General features: G+C 42.8%; 1 protein-coding gene across 9 annotated transcripts in view; it reads left to right on the forward strand.

Annotated features, from left to right (window-relative positions):
• The first annotated feature begins 246 nt into the window (after window positions 1-246).
• Window positions 247-12,179, forward strand: part of KIF13A (kinesin family member 13A) — a 113,552-nt gene continuing 101,619 nt past the window's right edge. For 8 of the 9 annotated variants that reach the window (XM_040696457.2, XM_040696459.2, XM_040696458.2 and 5 more), the window contains exons 1-2: window positions 247-375; window positions 458-548. In XM_040696457.2, the coding sequence (XP_040552391.1) occupies window positions 321-375; window positions 458-548 (146 nt within the window). In that variant the 5' untranslated portion in view covers window positions 247-320. Of the gene's footprint in view, window positions 376-453; window positions 549-12,179 lie in introns of those variants that run through there. The other variant, XM_040696461.2, reaches the window with a different exon arrangement.

Raw genomic sequence — 12,179 nt, forward strand, 5'->3', positions numbered from 1 at the left:
AAGGCGCTCGAGTTTTTCCGATGCTGCTCGGCGCCTCCCCGCCGCGTTTGCGGCGGAAGATGGCGGCTGGGATTGGCGGGGCGGCGGCGGCAGTTATGCAAACGACGCCGTCGGCGGGCAGCGCCAGAGCCGGCTGAGCGGGGAGGCGACTGGGGCTGCGCCGCCGCCCGCCCTCCGCCTCCCTCTCCTCCTCCTCCTTCTCCCCCTCCTCCCCGCCCCCCCCCCTCCCCCCCCGGCCCCTGCCTCGCCCCGGCCCGGCATGGACGTTGGCGCTGCACGGTGCCGCTGAGCGGGGCCGCCCGGCGCAGAGGGGGGGAAAGATGTCGGACACCAAGGTGAAGGTGGCCGTCAGGGTCCGACCCATGAACAGGAGAGGTAAGCGGGAACGCGAGCGGGTGTGGGGAGAAGGGAGCGCGCCCGCCCCTCGGCTGCAGCCCCGTTCCGCCTCTCCTTGCAGAGCTGGAGCTGAACACCAAGTGCGTGGTGGAGATGGAGGGCAACCAGACCGTGCTGCACCCGCCGCCTTCCAACAGCAAGCAGGGAGAAAGGTAAACGCCGCGCCGGGGGGGATGTGGGTGGCAGCGGGCACGGCCCCGAGCCGCGCCGGGCAGCGGGCTGTCCGGGAGGGGCCGCGGCGGGGTGCGAGCGCTGCCCGTCGGGGAGGTGCGCCGGGAGCAGGCGGTGAGGAGGTGGGCTGGGAAGCAGCCTGTGAGAACGCGCGGAGATAATCCCGAAATCTGGCGTGTAGTTGTGATGCCCCGGTAAAGAATACCCGTGGAAGTAATCCAAAAATACCAATGCACCAGACTGTAAAAATAGATCAGAACAGGAAAAGATTTCTTTCCTTTGAGGGAGCGTGGGGGAAAGGCAGGGAGGTGCAGGAGGAGTGGTGGTGGTGTGTGCTTATCTCTTCGGTTACCTGTTGACAACCCCACTTCGTTGAGCTGTTGGATATTTGCGGTGCCATGGAGCGTGGATTCATTTTTATGGTTATAGAGGTTTTCCTCTGAACAAATCCTTATTGTTCATGATTTCATTGGGAACATGTTTGAGTTTGTAACAGCAATGAAGAAACTAGTGTGAGGATATACGCCTATATTTCTTTCAAAGGCAGAATTTCAATAGTTTTCCAGCAGAAAGGGTCTGGAGCTTCTAGTTCTTTGTTGCCCAAGATGTGAAGGCCCCTCTTATGTGAATCTGAATACAGGAGTATAGCTGTGATCGTGCCAGTCCAACTGAAATCCAACTCGTGTAGTTTTTAGGATCATTATTATATCTAATATGTTGGCCTGGATCTTGAAAGAGCTGTGCTTGTTTTCAGCTCCTTTCAGAGATCTTTGTGTGATCCACAAATCCACCTCTGTGTAGCATCACTTCTGTAAAATACTGTTTTAATTCTGTTAATGCTATTCTTACTGGTGTAAAGCGTGAAATACAAATAAAGCTAAAAGAAGCAATGACAGAATCCAAGTTTAAAAATCAGTATTTTCTTAATCTAAAGAGCCTAAGAGCCGGATAGTTTGATGTAGAGACTGTTACGTGTGAATTTTGCTTGTTGTGTGTGCTGCCTCCAGGTACTCATTGACGCTTTTGAAAGCTTGTGCGTGTCTTGTGTTGATCTGTCTGGGAGAAGGGAAGGCTGCGGGGAGGCCTTATAGCGGCCTTCCAGTACCTGAAGGGGGGGCCTACTGGGGAGGGACTTCTTATAGGGGTGGGGAGCAACAGGATGAGGAGAAATTATTCTAAAAAGGAAGAGGGTAGATTTAGACTCGATATTAGGGAGAAATTCTTTACTGTGAGGGCTGTGAGACAGTTGAACAGGCTTCCCACTGAGGTTGTGGATGCCCCCTGCTTGGAAGCATTCAAGGCCAGGCTGGATGGGGCTTTAAGCAACCTGCTCTAGAGGGAGGTGTCCCTGCCTATAGCAGGGGGTTGAAACTAGAGGATCTTAGAGGTCCCTTCCAACCCAAGCCATTCCGTGGTTCTATGAATGCCTGTAATAAATATAAGTTCTTTTTACCTGATCTGAACTGGCTTCTGGTTGTGTCAAGATGTTATGGATACAGTGTGACACTTGTGTGCCTCCTCATTATCAGTAGGCGTGCTGGCAGGTAATAGCAGCCTTGTTCACAGCCTGCTGTGAGATCGGGAGTTGGCTGGCTGCTAAACGTCTAACTTGTGTTGGAAGGAAGCAACTGCCTGATGTGAGAGGATTGGAAATGCCAGTGCTCAGAAGTAACTCACTGGTGCAAAAGTATGGTTTGGGTACCTTCTAAATGGCAGGTATTGCGGATAGGCTGTAGTGCCTCCTGAAAATCCTTTTTTTTTTTTTTTTTTTTTTCAGTTTTTAACTGTTCATTTCTGATAAGAAGTTTAATTCCCATGTTGAAGAAAGAATCCCATTCTTCTTCCATGTGTACACAAATAAAATGTGTATATAGGCTGACTCTGAATTGCTGAGTAGCTGTTGCTCGTACTTGGATGGGTGCCTTGGCAGGGTTAGAGATGTCAAACGGATTTTTGGTTTCCTTTGTGTAGCTTGTTTTAACACAGCTCAACTGGATTTAGTTCTTTCAGAGTAACTGTGTCACTGCAAAAGTTATTTCCCTTGTTGGAGTGATTAACTGGTCTTTGTGCATGATTTTAATATTCTGTTTGATGCTAACTTTTTAATATGGAGGGTTTTTTTTAAGGAATAGAAGTATGAGCTTGTACTGTACTGTGCTTTGGAATTAGAAGAAGTGGTCTTCTGAAGAAAACTTGGTTTCCAGGGCTGCTTTTCTTAGTTGAGCTGAAGCTGAGAAACTATAGTTTGGAGGCGGGGGGAGAAGAGTGGAAATGAGGACCCTTTGTTTGCTTTGTTCTGTTTTCTCAGTTGTAATTTTAAATGTATTGACAGAATTTTCTAAGGCAAAATTAAGTAGCGCTGTCACGATCACAATAAATATTCTCCCAAAAGTGAGTTAAGATTGGGAATATCAGATTGAAGTAGTTTGGCCTATTCTGTGTTCTTGAATATGAGTTCTTGAATTAAATCCAAATTCAGATGCAAGCTGTTAATCAATATCTACAATTTATTAAGGGTTCTTCTGAAGGATTTTTTAGATGGGATAATTATGATTGTTTTGCAAGTGGTAAAAAGAAAAAGTCTAAAATCCAAGACTGCTGTCATCTGTCCATCTTCCACTATTGTGTTGGTTGTAAAGCAGTAACTTAGAGCCATCAGTTGGGTTTCTGACTCCTTTTCCTTTTCCTAGACCGTGCAGCATCTCTCCCTTAACAAGCACAGCTACAAGGTAGTAATTGTTACGAAACGTGTGGGCCTTTCATTCTGTACAAATAGCTTTCTAAACTAACGAAGGAAAACCAAAACATAGTAAAACCTAGAAGTCTGAGTCTGAAAGACACAAAATCTTTACTGACTATAGAAATAGCAGACAGAGTTGAGAAACGGTTTTCATTAGCAGGTGTCAGGTATATTCCTGTTGCTAGCAAAGATTTGTGCCTTTAGCCTTTGCTTTACTAATTTTAATAGCAGTAGTTTCCTTTATGTCTGCCTTAAAGGAATTTCTATGGTGTTACATCTTCAGTCTCCCATCCATTTTCTCCCCCAAGTGGGTTATGTTTCAAAACTTTGTTCTCTGTCATGCTATAAATGTTTGTATTTGGTTGGCAATAGAAGGTGTACCGTATTGAAATATAACTATGGAATAAGTTACAGCACGGAGTTAGACAGGCTTCCAAAATATCTTAAGGATTTGTATTTTTTACAATGGAAATACGAAACCACAGTCTGGGTTACTGAAGGTTTCCCTTCGTGTGAGAGGCAATATTTTTTTAGTACTGTCGAAATGTTTTAGTATTGGTTTTTAGTAGGACAAATGAGGTTTTACTGTTGCCACCTCTGCTTTTGCTTGTTATTACAGGCTTTGCTCCAACCTTACCTTTCAGCTATGCTTTTTAACACACTGGGTCTGAGAAGTTTGTTTTGATTCCCCGACAACAGTTCATGACACACTCCTTTTGTTAGTAAACAAAATAATTGGCTTGAAACCAAGAAATGGAGGACTGTGGAGACAGTAGAACTGAAATACTGTTTCAACTGTAGTTTTGACTAGGCAAAAAGAAAAACATCAAAAACATCTGTTGGGCAATTTATTTCATTAAAGCACAGCACCCTTCTGCGGACTTTGCCTTATAAAAGGTCTTGAGTCAGAAACTGAGAAATGAGATGGTGCAACTGAACTTAAATTATCACTTTCCTCAGAAGTCATTTTCCTTGTCTGGCACAATTGTTTTCTGTTTTAGAACTCACTTGCTCTGTCTCTTATCATCAGTTTGATAACAGACAAATAGCAACAAGGCTGAGCTCTACTTAAGTAAAACTTATTGTATCTTTTAATTACTCAGATTTGCTGAATTCATTTTGTGTTTTTCCTTTATTTTATTAAGCTTAGCTCTATAACAGAACAAAAAGCTAGGAACAGGTGTACGTATGGGGTCTGTCTGGCTTTTGTAGGTCAGGAGACTTCAAAGATGAAAATCTGAACCACACATTTAATCCCTAGGTAGCTTGTCCTCAAACTCTTGTTTCTTGAAGACAGTTGTTTTCTCTGAGGTAGGGAGGTGACAACATGATTTTGGGATGGTCTTGTTTTCAGTAGGGAGTCCTTCATGTGGTCATCGTGGTACTGTGTGTGTATGTATTGCTTTAAATAGCATCAAAAATGAGTGAATAGTACTACTATACAGGGCGAATGGAACTTGTGGAAGCTGAGATAAGACGACTGCTAATAATTTCCGCATCTGAAGGAGTGATCAGTGAATTTGACTTTGTGTATACTCTGGATTTTCACCTGAGGCAAATGATAAAATAACGGCAGGCAGTAACTTTTATCTGTCTACAGGAAATTGTAAAAGCAATCTGACTTTGACCTCTTCTGTTAGCTTCCTGGTAGACATCGGTGTTCAGGATGTGAGCTGTTAGCTTTGCATCTTTATGGAAGAGGAGTGTTAGTTATAAAACAAATGACTGCTGGAAAAGAGCATTTCAGAACCATTTTTAAATTGCTTTCATTCATTTATGCTTCAGCTGGGATGCTAGATTCACTTCCATAAAATCCCTATTTTAACACTTCTGTCTCAAATTACCGTGTGTTAAATTCCATGTATTTTGGATTATGAATTTGTGACGTGGTTCTTTGTTCTTTCTGACAGAGCCTGAGCCATGGTCAAATGGAATACCTATTATTTTACATCATTTACAGAATCCAGGCAGCTGTCAGGCAGGACTTGTGCTCTGGTCTCTAAGTGGCATTGCTAGAGGAAACTACCACTGCCAACTGTTGGGATTGCGGGCAAGCAACGAGTAGAGCTTAGCTGGCACTATTTCAGAACAAGAATCAAGTCTTTGAAGGGAAGAAAAGCTATTCTTAATGATACTCTGCTTAGGCAGTTTTTACTTTGTAGACCTTCTCTGCTTTTGGATTACTGAGTATTGTTTTCAAGTATAACTGAGCCGAGAACAATAAAATGAAGTTCCGCTTTGAACACATTTGCATTTTTTTTCCTGTTTTTTGATGTTAGAAATGTCCACGTAATAGAATGTGAAAAGATTTCTTAAAAAGGTTAGCAGGCCTTTTAGGCACACTTACCTTCCCCTTCTAAACACAGAAGCTACGTGTGCATTTACTTCTTGTAGCCAGGTGTGTTTTGAGGTGTGGATTACTATTCAATCCACCTCGAACGTGTTGTTTATCAAAAATGAATGATGAAGTTAGAAAATGAGCGGCTCTTTTAGAGCCAAGTGATATTTGTGCTTTTCTTTGGGAAGATGAGTACTAAAGGAGAAGCTTTTCTTTCACCTCCTTTGCCCCGCTGATGTAAATTATAGAGACAGTTTTCTTTTTGAAAACAAGATTACCTTTGCTCTGTGTATCTAGCAGGCTTACTAAATATGTGTATGGGAAAGCTTCAAATTTCTACATTGTAATAGTTGCCAGTGTCAAATGAGATCTGTGTTGTAGTGACACTGGATCTAAAGTACTTCAGCATGTGCTGATAAAAGTCATCGTTCCATGAAACGTCAGCCCAAAGAGATGCATCGCATGGAAGCTTCTGTTCAGCACAGACCTATGGACTGCATGGCCCTGGGCTGCCAATCTTTGCGCAAATTTTTGGTGATAAGGTGAATTCCTTCTTTGTCTCAGGCCTGCAGTGCAGCATGCACAGGCAGGCATCTGGTATTCAAGGAGTCATTGTGGTGGTACTTCCAGTAATAAGATTAGAGCTAAATCTTTGGACTGACAAAAGAACTAGTTGCTGTTGTTTGAGACATTAGCAGATTTGAAGGCCTTTATCCCTCTGAGGCTGAGTGCAAACTGAGTAGCAGTAGGGGTGGCCACCTCGATTGCGCTGCTGCTGTCCCCTGCATGGCAGGGCTGAGCTTAGTGGTGGAAAAGTCATATGGTGTCTTCGCTTAGTTGGCCTGGTTTGAATCTATTAATGGAAGCAATTGCTGCCTACTGTAGTGAAATGCCAGCTGCTGTAGCAGTGCTGTGCAGATTCCGTTGCTTAATTGCATAATTCCTTGTATTTTGGTTAACAACTGCAGAGTGTCATGGGCTCTTTGGAAGTGTGAAAGCATTGGCTACAGAGGGAGAATTGTGTGTGTTCAGTAAGCACAGCATACGAAGAGAAAGCCCCTGCTGAGCATCAGTTTGGACTACAGGACTCGGTAACAAGTGAACTTGAGACCTGAAGCGCCACATTAACTGGAGCAGTCATGCTACCACTTAGAAGTAGTTGAGAAGACCCGTAAGCTTGTTTAGTCAGCGTATGACTTACACTGATATGAAGTTGATCATCAGAGCTTGAGGTCTGCTGGAGCTTGAGCTTTGTGTGCAGTGTCTTCAAGATCCTTCTGTGGCATATGGTGGGTAATGACTGGGAGTGGAGGTAGGAGGTTGGCACGTTAACAAGCAAGTTGAAAATCAGAAAAATACATTGCGGATGGGAGTTACAAATCAATGATACAAGCTCAAGACATCTGTGCTGGTGAAGAGTAGGAGTTAGATGAGCTATTTTCAACAGCATGGGAGGGTGTCCTTTATTTCATTTCCCATTTTTTTTGTAGAAGAGTGAGTGGATGCCTTTCTGAAGCTGTTGTGCTTGATTAGTGTTAATTAACCTCTGCAGTTCTGGTTTTATTTTAAACTCAACTATCAAAAAGATTTTTTTCTGAAGGAGGTAACCCTCAAAATCTAATGTAATTCATAACTGTATCCTGTACTAATACATTCCTTAGTCATCAGCCTCAACTTCCAATTTGACATGGTGTTGTGTTCGAAACAGACACCCTTAAACATGCATGTGCCTACTAAATATTGCCCTGTAGTATCTTTTGTTCTGAGTGTTACAATTCTGGATGAAGAAGTATACCTCACCTTTTATATATACCAACCTTTTGGCAGTTTAAGCCATGAATGTATTTTGCGGCTTACTTACTGTACTGGACCTTGTTTACAGACATGTCAGCTCAGCAGTGGGAAGGTGTCTGAAACGTTTCTGTGTGCTTATGTTAAATATATAGTGAACTTCACAGTTAAGCCTTGCTTGTATCTTTGGCTTCATCATTATTGTTCACTAGTGCAGGGTGGATGCTTGTGGTCTCTGTTCATGTTCAGTAGCGGCACAGCTAGGAAACTTGTGCTGGCTTACGCTGAGGGTTGTGGCATCACTGCATCTTCTTTTTGCAGTTTCTGTATATTCCAAGAATTCTAAGTATTTTGTAAATGTGAATCAAAGCAGCTGCTGTGGCTGGAATGGCATGCTTATCCGTGAGTGAGTTTACAAAGACATTGTTTGATATGTTACAAATAGATTGTGAGCTTTATAGAAGAGTGTAGTGTGCTATTGTCCAAATAATATCCTTTGTTGAAACTGTTGATGTTTAAATACTTTTCCCTTAAAATTTATTCTGGAGAATGTTTTAGATTTGCAAATAAAATGGAAAAAAATGATTGGTTGTGATGACGGAAGGAAAAGTTTGTTTGCAAAATGAGTGCATTTATACAGTGACCGACATTGCTTGCTGCGTAACTCTTAATACTTCCTACTTGTTCTGTTGAATTGTTGTTTCAAATACGATGTTACTTTGTGATTCGTAAGCTGAGGCTTGTTTTCAGTACACAAACTTTTGCTAAAGATAATTCAGTGGAGTGTTCTGTTGCAACTGGTGGTAGCTTTCTACTGGCAAGGCTGCTGTATGGCCCTCAGTGTTGGTATCTGTTGGTGTGAATCATTTATATATACAGTGTGATGCAAGTTTGCAGAGCCCCAGACTTGTCTTGGCTCAGTAGTGCCACCTTCCCAAATGATGCAAATCCTATGCAGTTTGGTTTTTCCCTCTGTCATACCATGTTGTCCTTCCCTATTTTGAGATGTTTCTGAATTTCCTTTAGACTTGGCATTTGTTTTAAGAGTTTCATCTAATGAAGTCAGGCTGAAACAAAAACCGGTTGTGTTGGGAAAATAATGCTCCTGTTTTTGACGCATGCAGCTGAAGAGCTTAATATATTGCTCGTGTCCTCTTCATGCTCAGCATGCAGAAACTGTGTTCGATTACTTGGCAGCTATGGAGTGGGGTAAGAGCAGAGAGCATCTGCTGTCTCCTGCACACTGCTGCGCTGTGTTGGTATTTGAAGGTGTTTCTGAAGGCTCTGTCAGAAGTGTATCATGCAGCTGGTTCTCAGGTTTTGCCATTTCACAGCTTGTTATTGTGACTGCAGCGGCTGTGTTTTTCTGGAACAAACAGCCTAGGAAGCAGTCTGACATTTTCTGTAAAGCGTGTTATGTTTAAGGAGAACTTGGAGTTGTTCTCATTCTTCTTCTGGTGTAAGCAAGCCTTGTTGCTGCTGATCCTGCATTCTTGATTAGAGTGCCCTTGAGAAATGCTGCTTCAGTGTGGGCACAGAAACTGACACATTAGGAAGTGCAAAAGATGGCTTCCTGAGTGGATTAGCTGCTGACATGGCAGAATATGGGGAAAGGCTACTTGGGGACTAGGGCTGGAAGGCTAATGGAAGGTATAGAATGGGATGCTTAGCAGTACTACCAAACTCCTCAAAGTATGTTCTGGGGGATCCAACAACAAAAAACCCCGTAAGTTTTCTTCCTTGCTGCTGAAAATGTGTAAGAAACTGGCATTTCTGTGAGGAAATGCTGCCTTATTCATGTGTGTTCTGGTTGAGATCCAAGCTGAAAACCAAAAGGGAAAAACTGTTGTTGTAAACAGATCACTGAAGACTGGACAGTGCTTACCATGCACTGTGCTTTTGAAGAGCATCCAAGTCCTTTGTGCTTTAGAGATGTTTATAACACTGTAGCTAATTCCATGTCGTATTCCTGGTTTTCAGTGTGTAACTGTAACATTTCAGCAGTCATTTTATTTACAGTTTATGATATTAAATGTCAACCGTTACTCAATCTGCAGAAATTGATTAGGAAATAACATATGTCCATCAGTAAAACAATGCCATATTTCCAAAGACACTGTCAATCAAGTGTTTTCTTAAGCTCTTCTTCAATGGAACGGTGTCTTCAGTTTTTAATACATTCAGTAGGTGTTCTGTTCCTCCCAGCTCCATGTCTTGATTTCCCCCTTACTGTCAGAAGTGCTGTGTTGAAGGAAACGAATGTCTGACTTCTCCGTAGTAAAAGCTGGATGTTAATTCATGCCAGTTGTGTTTTAAAACACTCAGCAGGGCATGGAAGACTGAGTGCTGCACCTAGATCGGCATCAGTGTAATCTCTCCCCTTTTGCCTAACTATTGTTTAGGGTAGGCTGCATCCTCTAAAGCAGCTTTTGGAGTTTCAGTTTTGCAGATGTGAATGTGGCAGTGGGAGGAGAACCTTTTATTTCTTTTCTGAAAATGAAGGTGTGCAAGCTTTGTGCCCTTAGTATCATCTATCCTCCTTGCCTTCTGAGCTCACGGGTAGAATTGCGTATGTTACACCATGTTTCTTGAAACCTCATTTGAGGTTTCAGTATCAGCTGGTTGTTACAGAATGACACCTTGTAACTTTGTGCTAGTTGAAATGCAGAAGTGCAGATCCATGGTGTTTTGCTGGCCAAGCGCCCTCAGTGTTTCGCTGTTCTCATATGTTTTCTGAGCTATTTCATCTGTGTGCTCTGACCCACGGTATTGGTTGCTATTTGAGAATTTACTGGAAAAAAAGGCAGAAATGTGTGGCTTGTATGCAAGGCACTCGGATGTTTTGAAAAGGCTCCTGTACTCCTGACTAATAGGTAAAATGAGTTTTATAAAAATCTTGGTTTCTTAGAGGTGGAATTATAAGTTCTTACACTCTTCTCAAGGTAGCTCCACCTTCACGATGGTTCAGAAAAGGCACTCGTAAAAGAAAGAGAGTGGAAATGTTAGTGATAATGTGCAGTTCTTACGTGGGAAAAGGGCCGTTCTGTGGTTAGTCATCAAAGAACATGACTTCTAGCCATTTTTTTAGGTAAGACAGTTATTGAAGTGAAGAGGAGTTTGCCGTATCCATCTTACGCTGAAAACTGCTGGCTGAAAATTGAGTACTGCTGCTAACTTATTTAAAATATTAGTGATGTTCAAAGTGGGAAAGTTATGCTGGAAAATTCATGTGATAACTTTCATTTGAACAGTTTTGAGCTTAATTCTCTATTTGTCAAGCCTGAAATATGTTTGCAATTTTACTGCACGCTTACTTTGGCCCCTCACATTCTCCTCCCAGTATCACTGACTGAAAGCTGCTGTGCTCGGTACTATTTGCCTTCTCAGAGATCACCAAGTACTGTAATGCCTATCAGAGTCCAGAAACTTGTGGGAAGTTGCATGAGAAGTGTACACAGTGTTTCTAACTGACCTACTTATTCTGAGTCTTCTTCCTTAAAGTGACTTCTTGTTCTCTTTTTAAGAACTTTTATGAACTTTTTGAGAGGCCAGTTGTATTTCTATGTTTCTCCTGTGTGACTTTCTCCAGTGTGCGGGCAGATCTTTAGGAGGACGACTGAGGCTGTGGATTGTTTAAACTAAAAGAAGAGAGATTTAGGGTAGATACTAGGAAGCAATTCTTTACTCGGAGAGTGGTGAGGCAGTGGCACAGCTGCTCAGAGAAGCTGTGGGTGCCCCATCCCTGGGGGTGTTCAAGGCCAGGTTGGATGGGCCCCTGAGCAGCCTGAGCTGGTGGGTGGCAGCCCCGATAAGCATCACAGGGCCTCAGCCTTGGTCTCCTGCAGCCTGGTTGCACATTTGATATTTGCATGAAGCAAATGACAGACATCACCAATAGCTGCCTGATTTCTTCTATCGAGCAATGCTTTGGTAGCTGTCCCTGTAAACTTGGAACTGGGAAGAAGTGACAACACTGGAGTTGAGAGCAATGCCAGGAGTAGGAAAGCGCAAAACATAGTGGGCAGTGGGCCTCTGCTGCTGTTTTACTTCTTCAAATGTGGTACACAGTGAGCACGTGCTCAGGTAACAAGGCTGGTGGTGATAATAGTGGCTTCTTAAAACTCTGAGTAAGGGCTGCACAGGGTAAGGGACTAACTTGTGGTGCAGATTGTGTCTGAGTGTGTCTGTAGCACACTCCCTGGTGTACACTCTGTTATCTGGGATTTTCCATTGTCACCCCTGTAGCAGAATAGCAGGGCTGACTGCAGATCATAACTCAATGGAACGAGGAAGATGAGTAACGTTTTAAGTAGATTTTAAAGTACTTTAAGGCAGTCAAAACAAAGTTTGACTACTTTTTAGTAAAGTAGGATGAAATTTCATGGTTTAAATTAAATATTTTTGTTGACCTTACTAGTTTTGCTGAATGCTAGATTTAAAGGATGAGAATTAGCAGTACCCAGGAAAGCATTAGGCAGGAAGGAAAACACTTTCTCACTGTGAGCTCTGTGAAAAAGAATTTCCATTGGGTTACTACAGTGGAAGGTCACATGCTTGGTATCCCAACGCAGAAATCTAGATGGTGGTCTGAATAGATGCAGCATGGACTAAAGTGTACTGTAGTCTCTGGGTTAGCGTGCATCCAGCTGGGTCTGCTATCCAAGGCTGACATATCAGCATTCAGGCTCTTTAAATATACTCAGCTAATCTTTACAGTAGACCTCCTTGTTTCTGTGCAGATAT

Source organism: Gallus gallus, chromosome 2, assembly GCF_016699485.2.
Source record: "Gallus gallus isolate bGalGal1 chromosome 2, bGalGal1.mat.broiler.GRCg7b, whole genome shotgun sequence".
Classification (NCBI taxonomy): Eukaryota; Metazoa; Chordata; class Aves; order Galliformes; family Phasianidae; genus Gallus; species Gallus gallus.